Source organism: Typopeltis vanoorti, chromosome 26, assembly GCF_054136105.1.
Source record: "Typopeltis vanoorti isolate ZY-2024b chromosome 26, IOZ_Tvanoo_1.0, whole genome shotgun sequence".
Classification (NCBI taxonomy): Eukaryota; Metazoa; Arthropoda; class Arachnida; order Uropygi; family Thelyphonidae; genus Typopeltis; species Typopeltis vanoorti.
Window position 1 is genome coordinate 28259004 of NC_143574.1, and position 17268 is coordinate 28276271.

Consider the following 17268-nt stretch of genomic DNA (forward strand, 5'->3'; position numbering starts at 1 on the left):
CCAGTCTTTGCTGGGTGGGATTATCATAAAATATACATCGCTGAAATGCATATTGAGACACTGTTTTAGAATGAAGCATACTGATATATATGTTTCGTTGTGAAACCTCTACCTTAGGGATGAATGAACATTTATTTATTGTCAACAGCATGTGGAAAATAAGAGTTGTCATAAAATACTATATGATTAGCCTATCCTTCATAATATTCATTAAAGACTACCTCATCCAAAATTAACTTCAGGCAGCATTATCAGCTAATATATATGCATATATATTAGCTGATAATGCTGATAACGGATACCACCTTAATCAAGAAACTTACAAAGGAAAAACCTAGAAAGCTAATGCCAAGGGACCAGAAGGTACTCAAAGTAAAAAAAAAAAAAAAAATCAGCTAACGCCTTTTTTTTTTTTTTTTTTTTTTTTATTCCCGTATACGGGAGTAGGCGAGGCCATTTAGCCCTATCTAACTTTTGGAGACTGAGTGGGCAGTTCAATCTCCGCTGGTACCCAATCAGAGACAGATGGCCCAAGGCTATTACTAATTAAGCGGTACGCAGTGAAGAGAGACGGCTCAAAATGTGCCGCCATCTCGTGGTCCCTAACCCTAACACAATATATTTAATGTCTGAAATAATGTGGGTTCTACGGTCGATTTTCTTGAGTTTACAGGACGAAAAACCCGAGTTTCCGGGAGGAAAAACCTGCTTGCCCGTGCCAGAGATCGACTAACTCGGGAACCGGTCGAAAAAAGGCTTAGAAAAATTTCCTCTAGTCGCCGACTAGACTCGAAACCAAGTCTTCCTTCGTGCGGCGGTGTGCAAACGCCACATCCGCTGAGCTACACAGGCTCTGTACTCAAAGTATAGTACAGAAATCTTTACATTCCAACATGGAAACAACCAGAAGTTCAGAATCTTCATTGGTTTAGGCTAATAGTAGAACACTACTTTAAAAATTTACAGTCTCTTTCTACAGAAAACCTGCATGTAAGCTAGACAAACAGCACAGACTTCACTGGTGTAAAGGATATTATGACTGTTTCATAAATCATGGAAATTCTGATTTTCAATGCTGTATTAACAAATCACACTAACTCTTTTCCAATTAGATCATTGAGCATGAGTGTGATGGATGGCTTGGGAATGCCTTATGCCTAGGTGAATCATGACAGGGGTTTAATGATATGTTTCTCCTGCTATGGACTCAGATTGTTTGCTTGTAATGTCCAGAAGGATGAATGCCAATAGATACACTTCTGGATAATGCTCCATGTCAATGGAGTATTGACAGCACTATGGTAGAATCTTATTGCAACATGATTTGAAGAAATTATTATTAATAATAGTAGTAGTATTACCTGACACCTATGTGAAAACATGATCAGCTTGAACACAACCTAAAAGAACACCTTTAAGATGAACAACTTTGGATGTGTGTAACACCAATGCGATATATGTATCTATGCAGTTATCTCTTTACCCATCCCTCAAGCAACCAGTTGTATAGGTTAGCATATCAGTTGATTCTAAATGTATAATCCTATTTAATCATACATTCAGTTTGGCGGGAAAATCGGTTTGCCAGTATATGATCTAATAATTGATAGAACTGTGTGTGTGTGCGCACACGCATGCACTTGCATGCATCTGTAAAAAAGTGCTTACAAAAGAACATCATGTTATATTTAATGGAGTATTGACAGCACTAGGAAAGGATTAAAAACTAATTTTAATGCTTCTGTCTCGGTCACTGAGACATCTTCACAGAGACATTGGAAAGGGCTTAAATTTTGCATCATCTGCAAAATAGCAGATGATGCAAAATTCAGAAGAGTTATGAGAAGTAGAGCAGATATAGCTTTGCAAGTTGACCTAAATAGACTGTCTGAATGGGTGAGTGTGTGTGAATGTCAGTTTAATGTTACAAAGTGTAAGGTTTTAAATTTTGGGAAGCAAAGATGGGATGTAGAGTATAGGATTGGTGGAGATATTTTGGAGGAGATGAAGGATTTGGGTGTTGTTGTGTATAGAGACTTGAAATTTCACGGACATTTTGCTAAAATTGTGGGAATGATGCAGAGAACACTGACATGTAGAAGTAAGGGATGTTTTGATTCCATTGTACAAGTTTCGATCAGGCTGCATATGGATTACTGTGCACAGATTTGGTCACCAGGTTTTCATAAGGATGATGAAATATTGGAGAGGGTCCAAAGACGATTGACTAAGTTGGTCTCTGGAATGTGGAATATGAAGACAGATTACAGAGCCTAATGGATAGAAGAAAGAGGAGAGATATGATTGATGCATATAAGTTGGTAAGAGATAATTACCAGATTAACGTGGATAAGATTTTTCATATAATATCTGTTGATGGGGAGAACAAGAGGCCATCCCTAGAAGCTGTATAAGGTGGGGATGAGGAGTAGATTTTTTTTTTTCATGGAGAGTAGTGGGTGATTGAAATGCATTGCTTGAGAGTGTGGTGAGTGCAGGGACAGTGAATGCATATCTGTATTCACCATCACCCAAGATCAAACATCTCTTTCACTTCCTATAGTTCTGTAAACAAAGTATGCAGCCTCCCTGTGTCAAGGTATGATGAGCTGTGCATGTGAGAGTGGGACCTCCCACAATGAGTCTCTTGACTCCATGGAAGTCTGTTGATGATGATGATAATAATTCAGTAAGTGATTAAATAGAATTGCTATTGACATGGTTGGCCAAGGGAATAGCCAATTTAGATACCATGGGTTTTGAATGTCATTGTAGGATGGATGATTCCAAATTGTCTTGTAGATGATTTTCTTTACCTGGTATGTACCTTGTTATTGAAGAGTTGAATTATCTACTCTTTAGTCAGTACAGGATATTATTGTGCCTTATATTTACACAGCCTTTGTGGATAGCTTTAATAGTTTTGAGAATTAGTTTTCAAGATAAGAATCTGAACATGATCTGAATCTTCTCACAAAGTCTTACTATAGAAATTATGCTTCTGCTGTTAAAATGTTTTACTGATGTGAATATTATTCATGCTCTGTGTAACCATTTTTAGGATTGCTAAAAATCTATTAAATTCATTTTGTCTGTTCATCTGTATGCTTATAATGACTCCACTCTGACTAGATAGATTTTATTAAAATTTGTATACATGTGTACACAGTTGTGTTGTTAGTGAGATTTTAGTATCAAAGTTTGCAAGCTGTTCAAAGGATACATTGTAATAACTGAACACTGTGAATGGAATTGAATGAAATTTAGTTAATATTCATGGATAATGATCATAACAGAGTTTAGTAAAGACTAAAAATTGTCTTCTCAATTTTGGTTTAAATTGGACCATTCTTAGATTTTGAATGAAAAATTGTTTGAAATGAAACACTTATATCTTATAAAAGACAATAAATTGCATTGTGTGATAATGAATGATTTCACTTTACAAGAGTGCTGTTATAAAGTGTACCTTGTTATATGCCATGTCTAGACTACTTACACAGATTTGGTTGTTGGGGGTGGGAATGAGTATTGAAAAACTACTAGATGTAAGTGATCAACATGGTGACACTTGGAATGTTGCCTATAAAGATGGATTACAGACTTATGGGTTACCAAAGTTAGTTGATAGTTATAAAGAGGGGATATGATAGAAACGTAAGTTGCTAAAGGGATTTTATAGGCTAGATGCAGAAAAAATGTAAAATTTTCAATACATGATGGGGAGAGAGCAGGAAATGAGTGTTGAAAGTTGTGAAAGAGTATGATAAACAAGGACACAAAGACTGTGTGTGTGTATTTTTTTAAAATGTATTTATTCTTTTATTTTATTTTATTTTATTTTTTATTTTTTTGTGTGGCATGCATTACCTGAGGGGCAGTTGTGAGTGCTTTATCAGTGATTAAATTTAAAAAGAAGTATGATAGACATTGTGTGAAATAAAGGTTATTGTGGGCCTCCTGTGATGAGTCTTCGGACTTTATGGAGTTGTCCATGTAATAACTATGATAATTTTTTTATGAATCTCTGATCATTGCTATAACTGTTTATTCTTAGCATTATATGATAAAGTATAACCAGAACAAGTTTGTAAAAAGTATTCTTTGATTTACACAAATGATCGTGAATATTTTGTTTCATTAAAAATGGGAGAGTTTTCAATGATGGTATTCATCCTCCAAGTTCTTTCCCTGTTTTTTTTCCTCATTAAGCTTGTTATTTTTTTATGTATCTCATTGTGAAGACCTGACTTCCTAATTTTAAAGTCTGTCTCTCTCTCTCTTCTCTTTCTTTTATCAGTTAACCATCAGTAAATTCTTAATTTTACAAGAGATCTGCATTCATTTATTCATAAAATATTGAAGCTCATAATGGAAATTATACTTTTTATTATTTTCTTTTCTTTTTTTTTTTCTTTTTTTTTTTATTTGAAGGTGAAAATTTCCAGAAGTCAGGTCTTCCTTTGGTGTTGGCATTATTCCTGAATATTTTCATTGAGGACTTTCCAACTAAAGTTATTCATAATTCTTGCGTGAACCAAGATTAGAACCTAAATTGAGAAAGATCAGGTAAGTAGGGTTCTAAATAAACTAATTATTTGCATCTGAACTCTTCTGGTATTCACACACACACACGCACACACACACACACCCCTCAAAAGTGCCTTGAAAATAGTAGAACTTAAGAAAATAGCGAAACTTGAAACAGGAAAAAAGGTAAGTTCGAAACTTTCATCATGTAGTTATTCGGCTAAGAAACTATATGGGATGTAATATCCCTTAACTCAAACAAGTTATATGTCGCCGAATTGAAGCCTTTGGCTCTTCATATATCTAATAATTTATTAGGACACCTCATGGCAAAACTCGTAGAAGGGTTGTAAGTTCTATTCGCTACAAACATGATATTAACTAGGTCTGCCTACTCACTGATGAGACCTCAATAAAGGTTAAAACCGGTCTGGGTAGTGACCTTCTCTCATAATGTCGAACAATAATACAGCTCCTAGGAGCTAAGTTCACATTATGGGTAAATATCAAGAATAGTGATCCGAGCTTGCTCCACCTTTGACACGAGTTGCCTCAGCTTGCACTACCTTTAGGGTCAGTTGCTTCAGTATCCAGGTATTTGCTTACGCTTGGAATCGCCGAAATTTATATAGTTTCTACTATATTCGGCATGAAACTCTTTGAGTTTCTTATTCGGCTAAGAAACTATATGGGATGTAATATCCCTTAACTTAAACAAGTTAAGGGATAAGAAGCCTTTGGCTCTTCATATATCTAATAATTTTATTTTATTATTTTTTTACAACTCTATTACTATAGTAAATCACATGATAACTGGAATTTTGGAAAGATTAGAAATTGTGTGAAAGTGTCATTGCTTTTTTATCACCAGTTTACCATTTTTTTTAGTGAGTAAGTAACAATTTGCTAATCATATACACACACATACCATTATGAAAGGAATTAGTAATGTAATAATTTAGTTAGTAAATGAATTTCATTGCTCACAGTAAGCTACCATCCTGCTTACTTGGAGGCCTAAAGTGGCTTAAGAAGTACCTTGTTTTGTCTTTTTGAGCTTCTTGGATCATCTGATTTAGCTCATCTACAATACTGATATGTTATATATCTTTCTGATCTCACGGGTGCAATTATCATTAAAAAAAAAAAGCAGATGATGACCAAGATTTACAGCAAAGATATAGAAAAAAATTCTTATTTATTTTGATTGACAGTAACTGTGAGAACAGTTTTTGTTGGTAAGTTAACTTGATTTAAGCTTTATATGTCCTTGTGACATTATTCCAAATGGTTTAATAGATAAACCAAATTGGCAAAAGAAAATAATTTCTTTATAACAGAAATTATTACATTGAAAGCCTTTCTTATTACATCATTCGGGTATTTTTTTACCACTTTCTATTGATAAAAAATCTGTAACCAAACTCCATATCTTTCATGGAAGACTTCCAAGAATTTGTGGATTACCTGAAGCTCACAAGAGAGGAATTTTTATCTGGTTGTTGGTTTTATTGTAAATTATACTTGCCAAGAAATTATATTTGTGTTTAATCCTTTATCCAAGTATAAGCAAACAATGCTTGCATGTGAAGTTTCTTCATGACTACTACTTGTATATAAAGGCTGTTGAGCACATCATTTGCCTTAGTATCCCATAATGCAAAGCACTTCTTTTTGGATGTTTATATGCTATGCATTATAGAAAGGGTCACTACTCAAACTGGTTATGACCTTTATTGAGGTCTCATCAGTAAGAACCAGATCCAAGAAGACAAGTAGCAAAAAAGTATCAGCTTACTATGAAAATGCTCTGGATCAAAAATAATAGTGGAAATTTTATTTTGCTTGGTTACAAAATAAATTATACTTGGCAAGAAATGATATTGTTAATGTTTTAGCCAAGTATAAGCAAACAAAGTATCTTCACAATTAGGTTACTTGTATATAGAGGTTGTTGACTTCATATCAACTGCCTTATATATATTATGTATTTATTTATTTTTTGCTATGTGTATATGGGAAATATATAACTTTTCTGTGATAATTTAACTTGGGTATCTTCTTGAGTCTGACTTCCACTAATGAGACTTCAATAAAGGTCAAAACTGGTCTGAGTAGTGATCCTTTTCATAATGCATAAAATATACACATTTGAAAGGAAGTGTACTTTGCATTATGGGAGATACTAAAGCAGTTGATGTGAAGTCAACAGCCTTTATATACAAGTAGCCTAATTGTGAAGATACTCCATGTGCAGACTTTGTTTGCTTACATTTGGCTAAAGGATTAAACAAGAATATAAATTTCTTGGCAAGGATAACTTACTTGAACCAAGTGAAAAAACTTTCTATAGTTTTATTTGGTGCTTCTATTTATAAAATTGTTAATTGTAAAAATTAATCGCTTTAATGTGTGGAACGCTTTCTACATAAAAATACAATTTTATTTCAGAAATCAAAAAAACATCAAATTAACCAAAATGACTTGGTGAGCTCCAATGGTGCATTGTTGTTTACTAATGTACTTTTACAGGATGCTGTTTTCCTTCAAAAGTAGAGATTTTCTCTTGATGTAATTAAACTTATTTGTCATAAAGTCTAGTTATTGTTTTGAAATGAAATTATTATCAGCAAATAGAAAGAACATCTATAGGTAATTATATCTCACCAGACCTGCTCATTTTTTTTTATATGATTCATTTTGAATACTAGATTTTTACCACCATATTTCCTCAGTCCTATGTTTGGTACCAATTCATGGCTGATGATTTTGCCATCTGGAAAAAAAATTCCTTGTGAAGATCACTATCATTTTTAAGTTCTGAAGTAAACTTGTTACGTATGGATGCTGTTGTGGGATTGTCTCATACAGTATCTTCCTATATCTTGAGTTTTTTCTTCTACAGAAAACCTACTTTCACCAGAAAATATATTCATATGGACTCTCATCTCACCTGGTCAGAAGTTTAGTGTTATTAAAACCCTTGGAATGCAAGTCCATTATGATATGAGGATATATTAATATGTGAATTTGATCAGACAAAAAAATCTGTTTAATCTACTCTATATCTATAAAAAGATAAGACAAATTTGAAACGTTTTTATATGTCACGTTATTTGTTATCTACTCTATATAAAAAGGTGTTAGAAGATTTATTTAGTTTATTTATGATTAATGCAGGATTATTAAATATCTACTCTACATATTCATGAAATTATTTTTTCTTACTTTATTTATTTTTCTTCCATTAAAGTTCCTTTAATTAGAGTTTTCCAGGAATTTAAGATGAGCCGAAATTTGAAACGTTTTTATGTCACGGATGTGACATAAAATTCGAAATGGATGTGACGGCAGCTTGGTAGGTCATGACTTTTGGAAAGCAACAAAGTGTGTGATGCTTCCTCCACCTTTGCTGCGAATTGCCCTTGTGTTGCACTACCATTGGGTAAGTAGCTCTCTCAAAGGTAGTGCAACACAAGGGCAACCGCATATAATCAGTCATGACCTACCAGCCCGGAAATCGGAGGGGTTGGGCGTCATAGGCGGGGGGGGGGGCATAGCCCCCTTAGTTGGCTATAAAATATTACTATTAATTGAATTCTAAATAGTTACTGCCTAAACAGTTATCTGATATAAACGAAAACAGGATAATTGTTTCATGCAATAAAAATATTCTTTAGAAAGTCATAATTCCAGTTTTCTACCTCCTCTCTCCACTTCAAAAACCTGCTTCCTTTTTTTCTCTACATCAAAGGACAGAGTACATCCTTCATTCTTTTTTTCTGGTGTATATATTGCTTGTTCATGTTGCCTCATTGACTGTGGTGAAACTGGCATTCACCTGAGATTAGACATGAAGGACATGAATTAGATCCATTTCCTTCAACTTTTTTTGTCCATATCAGGTGATTCTGGCATTAATACGGATCATGTTGAGTGGCAGGGGGTAGTGCTTCTTCATTGCAGTTCTTTTAAATTTGCATGATTATTAAAAGAATCCTAGGAAGATTTTTGACATCAGTGAAATTTCAATGAAGTCATTTCCATGTGAATCTCTCATATCTCAAAAATGGTTATCTAAAAAAAATAACAAACAGATGTCGCCAGAATATGTTGAAGCTTGGAATGATTGAGCACCACAAAATTGGCCAAGGGCAAAAGTGAAATGGAGTCTGCTATTATAATCAAAACTATGGATAAGATTTGAGGTGAATGAGGGAAACTGGTAGCCCTCACTTATGGGAATCCTGAAGTGACTTGAAAGTGTTTTATATTTGGGTCCTTGAACAAGGTTTCCAGACTATCTAACCCTTAGCCTGCTCATGGCACTATTTACAACCTTACATGAGTTGAACTCATGTGTGTAATATATGATTACACATGTGTAATCATATGTGTAATATATAATTACACATAAAGAAAGTTGTCTATTTAGATTACTAGGAGTTGAGTTATTGAGCTTATTAGTGATTATGATGTGGGCTTCTTTATTTTCTTTTTTCCTGGTTGTATGCCATAGTATTTGGCATGATGATGACACTTTTTTCCCCCATAAAATAAAGATCTGTTCCTAATTATTTAGTAATATAATTGAGACGGTCTTCTTACCTCAGTACGTGATATCAATGCCCTTTGGTCAGAAATACATGGATCGAACTCATATCTAGGATACAGACAATTTTTAAGGACTTTTCAACTGAATGCCTGTATACCCACTTGTGTGTGTGTATTAACGATGATTCAAATGAATGTGAGTTAGCCAGTCTCATACAATGTTAAGTTTTTTATCCTATATAGGTTTGACAAACCAGCTTACAAATGTACATATATAGCAGTTTATGTAGATAAGATTAAATGCACTATTGTAGCATTGATGTTTGTGAAGAGCAAGTTACTTAGCTATGACAAGTCATTGAGCATAGCACATTAAGGGAAGAATGAGATTAGATCTTTAAATATATAGTAATTTGTACGTATCTTTTCCTTAAGATTTCAAGACAGTATTGTCCAGTGAAAATAAAATACAGCATTATAAAAAGGAACTTCAATTTACCATGAATGAGTGAGAGGAAGTACTAATTAATTGCATCATGAATTTTTTTGTGAAGGCAGCATTCCAGATTTGACAACTGTATTAAATCAGTTTTATTCTAGAAGAAGAAAAATATATATTAAGTGAACATGACATGATTTAAGAATTTGTAATTCATTTCTGTTAATTAGCATCTTGGTAATTTATTATCATATTTCAGCATGCCACTTATCTAAATAGTCCAAGGCAGGGGTGGGGAACCCATGGCATGCCATCGACTTTTTCCTACATGCAACCCAGAGCTCACCTTAAAAATAATTAAATAAATGAAATGCATGTCCAACATCTGATAGGTTTTCATTGCATCATACATGAGACTTTATGTGCAAAAGATGGCCTAAAGGAACTTCAAGAAGTGATGCGGACAGTAACGAAGGTTATTAATTACATTTCTGCATGTGCTTTGAATGGGATGAATACGATGTACAAAGGACTAATAATATACAACAATGTTTGTTGGCTTATCCGAGGCCATCTTGTTCTAAAACGATTTGTTGAATGCCTGGATGAGATAAATCTCCTTTTGACTAATCAACAAATGTCTTATAAAGAAATGTATGACATCGTGTGGGTTTGTAAAATGATGTTGTTGTTTTTTCAGATTCTTGATGTTATGTTTGATGACATAAAGGAATTTGAAATGAAACCAGGAGTTTTTAAGAGGGATGTAGATAGTGAGAGATTTAGATATTTTCCAAACCTAAAGAAATATATCAATGATCTCCAAAAGAATGACAAAACAGACACCACCAATGTTACTGTTAAGAAGTTCTCTCTAAGATTTGTTAAGTTCAGAGAATTAGAAGAGACTGCAAAATTCATTAAGTTTCCAGACACTATAAAACTGGATGAACTAAACTTGCCGATGTTTTCATGGATAAATATGGATGATTTTGAAATGCAGTTGATTTTCAAAGTAGCTCAATTCGGAGAAATTTGTTACTAAACAAACACACGTAATAACCACAGTAATAAGTTTTAATACGTAAATATTTCATCCTAAGTATCTTAGGACATCGTCAGTACAGTTAATTCAAACAATACTAGGAATAACATACAGTTAGGGCGCATGATTACAATGGAATCACAATATGCATGCAGTAGCGTATTATAGAATTAAATTAAAATATATCTGGAGAAGAAAAAAAAAAAATAGATTACATTAAAAAAAGATAACATACATAAAAATTATTTTACACAATTTTGTATGACAATTTCCCATACTTTAGGAATAGCCAAAAGATCATTACGGTTTAGATTCGGTCTCTGAAGTAAGGCTTCAGCACTTTCTTTATATAAACGTTCATGTTTATATAAAGATCTATGTAAAAGTTTGGTCTTTTCTAAACTGTCATACAAAATTGTGTAAAAGAATTATTTTTTATATATGTTATCTTATTTTAATGTAATCTATTTTTTTTTCCCTCTTCAGATATATTTTAATTTAATTCTATAACATGCTACTGCATGCATATTGGGATTTCATTGTAATCATGTGCCATTAAATGTATGTTATTCCTAGTATTGTTTGAATTAACTGTACTGACGATGTCATAAGATACTTAGGATGAAATATTTACGTATTAAAACTTATTACTGTGGTTATTACGTGTGTTTGTTTGGTCACGTATTCTCCACAGGTTTCATTGTTTAATAAAGAAATTTGTTGACCTCAGAGTTGACTTGGAAAATATTGAAAAGGAGCGATTAGAGATGGAAGTAACAGAGAGAAGTGTGAAAAACAAGGTACTAAGGACTTGGAATACTATTCCAGAATGTTTAAAAATCCTTGCACCTGCATTACTATCCATTTTTGTATCTACATATTCTTTTGAATCATTGTTCTCAGTGGTGAACATTGTTGAGTCTTGTAAAAGGAGTAGCCTTACAGATGAAACTAGTAGCACATGCATATCTCTAAATGATATAAATTATCTGTCATCAGGGATGCAGCAGCAGAAGTCTCATTGATGCTAAATAAATAAAACATCCACTATTTTTCTTTCTCTAGTTTTGATTTGATGTTTTCTGTTTAAAATTGGTAAAGATTAACTTCTGTTTAATATATTATGTGGGTAAAATAACATTTGATTTTATCTGTAATTTTTATGTATTATTCGTAAGGGATTAAGAATGAATTCTCAAGAAGTTTAATTTATGCAGCATCCTTCTTGAGTTAGAAAATCCAACAATTCTTCCTTCATTAAAAGTCAGTCTTTATCCTTGACTTCCAGGTATAACCAAATTCTTTGTTCCTTGCAATGTAAGTAACTTCAGATAGGCAGGTAGATGTCTGAAATCAGAAGAAAATAGCACATGGATTATATTATATTTAAGTTCTTGAAATTTGACAAGTTTGGTCTCTAACCATATCTATCTAATTGCCACAGAATCGAGTGGAATTATGGACATGCTGTACCAAACCAAAAAAAGTTATTGAAAGTTTATTTTGAACTTGGTTAGACTATAATAAATTTAGTTTAATCCTTTATCCAAGTGTGAGCAAACGAAGTTTGCATCTGAAAATATCTTTAGGACTGAGGAAAGGTAGTGCAACTCAGAGCAAAGGTGGACCAAGCTATCATCACTCCTATCTCAGTGTCTCCCATAATGCAAAACACATCTCCTTGCGGATATGTATAATGTTATGCATTAAGGGACGGGCCATTACCCAGACCAGTTTCGATCTTTATTGAGGTCTCGTCAGTGGGAGCCGGGCCCAGAGGTGGAGATACCAAGGTTGAAGCAATGGAGATGTCATCTTTACCTATAGGAGTTGCCAAAAGGTGTGCCACCTTATTATTAAATTACCCTGGATTTAGTGAAAGATGTTGACAGTTTATTTTGCACTTGGTTAGACTATAATAAATTTACTTTAATCCTTTATCCAAGTGTGAGTAAACAAAGTTTGCACCTGAAAATATCTTCAGGACTGAGGAAAGGTAGTGCAACATCAGGCAACCTGGAGCAAAGGTGGACCAAGCTATCATCACTCCTTTCAACATCTTTCTCTAAATCCAGAGTAATTTAATAATAAGGTGGCAGACCTTTTGGCAACTCCTATAGGTAAAGATGACCTCTCCATTGCTTCTGCCTTGGTATCTCCACCTCTGGGCCTGGCTCCCACTGACGAGACCTCAATAAAGGTCGAAACCGGTCTGTGTAGTGGCCCTTCCCTTAATGCATAACATTATACATATCTCCAAGGAGATGTGTTTTGCATTATGGGAGATACTGAGATAGGAATGATGATAGCTTGGTCCACCTTTGCTTCGAGTTATCTGGTGTTGCACTACCTTTCCTCAGTCCTGAAGATATTTTCAGGCACAAAGTTTGTTTGCTCACACTTGGATAAAGGATTGAACTAAATTTATTATACAAAAAAGTTATTTTTTGAAAGAATCCTGTGAGGCTGTATTTTACTGTCCTAATCTAAACAATTATTGTGCTTGTTTCCTAGATATGCGAGGTCATGATATGAAAAAAAAAATCTTTATTATTGCATCCATTTTATAGCTGACTGTCACATTTCCTGTTATTTTACTCCAGTTATGTGCATTTGAGATGGCAACCAATATGTTTGAAGTGTTATTAAAATAACTAGTTTTTAAAGCCAGATTTAGGAATTCAGTATATCCATTGAGTTGCTTTTAAACTGCACAGCATCAAATTTTTTAATCATAACAAAAGTACAGTATGACACACAAAAAAAAAAAACAGTACTGAACTTCAACATAACATATATCGTAATTATTCAGTACTTTTATGAACTTTTTTATTACCACCAAAATGACAATCAGACTGAAATGAAAAACCTAAGCTTGAACATGTTACTATGAAACTGATGTTTATGAATTTTACAGTGAAATTTAATATTAAATTAAATTTCACTGTAAAATGAAAAGAAATGTTATGGCATAACTTTACTTTTGGATTCACTCATTCTTTTTTCAGTTCCTCAATTCTGATGTTTCATTCTTGCATGCAGGATATAGTATATAGCTTTAGTCCATACTAAATAACTAAAATGATATAATAGTGGGGAAAGAGCAGATGAAAGAATTTAGATGAATGAACTATTTTTTAAAGATACTGCAAAATCTTGATATAAAAAAACAGTGGAATATCTGTGTGTTTGTGTTGAATTAATTTTATTATTATTGAACTCATTAACCGTTCTTGCTCTCACCACTCTATCAGCCAATGCATTCCACGGTTCAAGCACCCTCCATGCAAAGAAACCACCCTCACCCTCTTGCTCATAGCTTCCTTTCGTAACTTCCAGGGATGGCCCCTTGTCCTCGCTCCTTCCTGCTGTTCCACCAAGTGAAAGAATTCCCCAGTGTCAACCCTGTAACTACCTCTCAACAGTTTAAAAGTCTCAGTCATATCACTTCTCCTCCTCCTATCTACCAAACTCTGCAGTCCACATTCCCTCAGCCAATCCTCAATCCTCATAACTAACATTGTACAGTCCTGAAACCATCTTTGTTATCTGCCTCTCTATCCTTTCCACAGTTAATTATCCCCTTCAAATCCTGGGGACCAAATTTGAGAACAATAGTCTGTGTGGGCTGATCAGGGTCTTATCCAATGGAATGATAAATCTTTTATCTCTGCAGGTCAGCATCCATCTCAGTATTGCAGCAACTCTGGGTTATCTTCACCACCTTTACAATATGTTCCCTGAATTTCAGTTTTCAATCAATCATCATCCCTAGATCTCTTGTCTCCCCTACTTCCTCCAGTACAGCTCCTCCAATTGGTAGTATATTTGACATAGTTGTTTGTCGTTATTCTAGCATTGTGCCTAAACATAGGCAGAAAATTGAAAAAGGTCAGTTATGACTGAGTTTTGGAAAGGTTGGTTAGGACCTTAGAATTTAGCCAAGAGTTATGAGATTTTGGACGACATGATTTTATTAAGCGTGATCTTGGCTTAGTAAACTACTTATATTTTATCATAAAATATTTTATTACAGTGACTATATAATAATATTACTGAAATTTACAAAGGCCTTGGACAAAATACTTCACTGTAGGTTATTACATAAATTATAATGTTTGAGGGTTAGCTCATAAGCTGATGGTGTTGAATGAGAGGGTGGCTGTCTGACATATGTTGAAGATTAGCATATAGAAGAGGAGAGTAAAGACAAATGGGATATACGATTGTTTGCTGATGTTCCCAAGTTAGAAAAGCAAGAAGAAATATTTGTATATTTAACATAATTTAACTGGCATCATATTACTTTAGGGTAACTTGAATAAATTATTTTTGAGTAGAAGAGAATAGATGCCAATTTGATGTTTCTAAGTTTAAGGTCTTACATTTTGGACTGAAGGAAGTGCAAGCTGTGTGTCATTGCATTGCTGTACTTCAAGAGACTGAGGAGGCTAGGAATATAACTTTTGTTTTCTGCCTTATGCTTATCATGCATATAATACATAGCTGTTGTAAATTATGCACTTGTAATTCATTTCATCTTGTAGTAATGGTGGGGGGTGAACAAGTAGGAATTAAGATGGTGTTAAGACTGGAATGTTGAATATGAGGAGTAGACTAAGAAATGGATAGAGAGTCGAAGTTCAGGATGCACAAACAATGAAGACAAAGGGTAAAGACACTGATAAATAGGAATAAGGAAGTCACTGCTTTTCTTTATATAACCTTGAATCTTGGTCTGAACTGCTATGCACAGGTCTTGTTACCTTGGTTTCTGAGGTGTGTGTAAGAACTTGGGGAGGGGATGGACATGTAGGAATTAAGATGATGTTAAGACTGGAATGTTGAATATGAAGAGTAGACTAAGAAATGCCAGATAGCAGAGTTTGGAAAAGAGAGGGGTTTGAGAGATACAAGTTAAAGAATACTGCAAGATAAGGCAGAGAAGATTTTTCAGTCTATAACTAGTGGGAAAAGAAATGTTTGTGCAGTGAATATAACTTTTGTTTTCTGCCTTATGCTTATCATACATATAATACATAGCTGCTGTAAATTATGGGCTTGTAATTCATTTCATCTTGTAGTAATTTTAGTTTTTATATGAATCCCATGCAGTAAAAAGTTGTTGACCTATTGTACTTTTTTATTACTATGGATTAAAAGTTTCCATTCCTGTGTGTTTGTTCCTCTTTAAAGGCATCAATGATATGCATGTAAATTTCATAAATAATTCACTTTACCCTTGAGTAATTTAATGTGTGTCACTCAAATATCAAAATTCTCTCAATTATTTGGTTACTTATACATTCTTTCCACTTTACGTAAGTTTTGTTTCAAATGACACTATTTGTGTTGTAAATGATAATTTTTCATGTGTTTGAATTTCCCACATCACATTGTATACATTTTTTTTTCCCCTTCCAGCGTGACAAAGGATTTGACCGTCGTATGTTTGAAAGACAAATGTCTGTTATGAGGGGACAGGTAAAATTATACTTTTATATCTAGTTTTTATTTTATTCAGCTATGCACATTTTAATTCTAGAATTGAAACCAATATTTAACCTGCAAATTTTTTGAAATAACTGAATCTTAGTTTTTGAGTAGTATCCAAAAAAGTGTTGTTGTTTCTGGTGTAACTTATGTAGAAATATTTTCAGATCATTTTATCAAGTCATATTGGAAATGGATTATGTAAAAAATTTAAATAATTAAAAAAGAAATAACAGTTCTTGAAATACTTGTTTTGTTTTCATTTATATATTTATAATACTTATTTTAGGCTAAATTTTAAAGAATGTTATTATCAAGTGATATTTGATGAAGTTGAGGTCATAATAGTTCTTTTCATATATCAGTTTCTAATAAACATCTTTCCTTCCCAAATTTTTTGAACAGCAGGTACTTTCCAGTCGTGGTGCGAAAAAATTTCACATATCACATGACTGAAAAGTTCCAATAAATATGAAGTTGGACATGGTTGAGTTATTTCGCTTGTGATGTGATATCTTGGAGATGCAGTTAACAAAGAAGGAGTTGAATTCTTTGCAGCATTGAAAAGGAAAACCAGCATACAACCAGCATACATAAACTGGTTCTGGTTAGATAACCTAAACATCAAATTAAGAATGTTTATAAAAAAAATTTAGAGAAAAAAAAGTAGGACAACTAAATGGTAATATTTTTTTTTTCTTTCAGGCCATGAACTAGTAATTAATAATGTTCTGACAAAGATATGCATAAATTCATAGAAAGAAACTTAAGATAAATCTTATTCATTATATTATTTGACAGGATTAACAAGTATACATGGATCTGATGTAGAAAGTGATCAGCTTATAGTTTAAGAGCAAGATAAAATGAAGTATCACGTCAGAAAGAAAAATGTTTATGAAAGCTTAACAAAAATCAAATTTGAACTTTTTCAGATCAGGAGGCTGAAATAAACAACTTAGTGTAAAAAAGTGAAAGTTTGCAAACACTATCACTTATTCATCATTAAAACTTAAACAGACAGAGAAGCATATGAGGAAGTCGTCGGCAAACGTTGCTGTGAACATGAGAAGTTGAGGTAATCCAAGAAAATAAATAATATGGAAAGTTCCTTACAAAGCACATCAGAATGTTTCTGTAGAGAATTCTTCCCAAAATCTTCTTGTGAGTTGAATAGCCTTGTGAGGGCTGTGCATGGGAAGCATTT

General features: G+C 33.4%; 1 protein-coding gene across 4 annotated transcripts in view; it reads left to right on the top strand.

Annotated features, from left to right (window-relative positions):
• The window catches only part of LOC150092439 (phosphatidylinositol 4-kinase type 2-beta-like), a 162346-nt gene that overhangs the window by 128424 nt on the left and 16654 nt on the right, over positions 1 to 17268 (top strand). For 3 of the 4 annotated variants that reach the window (XM_090415117.1, XM_090415115.1, XM_090415116.1), the window contains exon 8: positions 15993 to 16052. In XM_090415117.1, coding sequence (XP_090271243.1) covers positions 15993 to 16052 — 60 coding nt within the window. Of the gene's footprint in view, positions 1 to 4434; positions 4570 to 15992; positions 16053 to 17268 lie in introns of those variants that run through there. The other variant, XR_016550583.1, reaches the window with a different exon arrangement.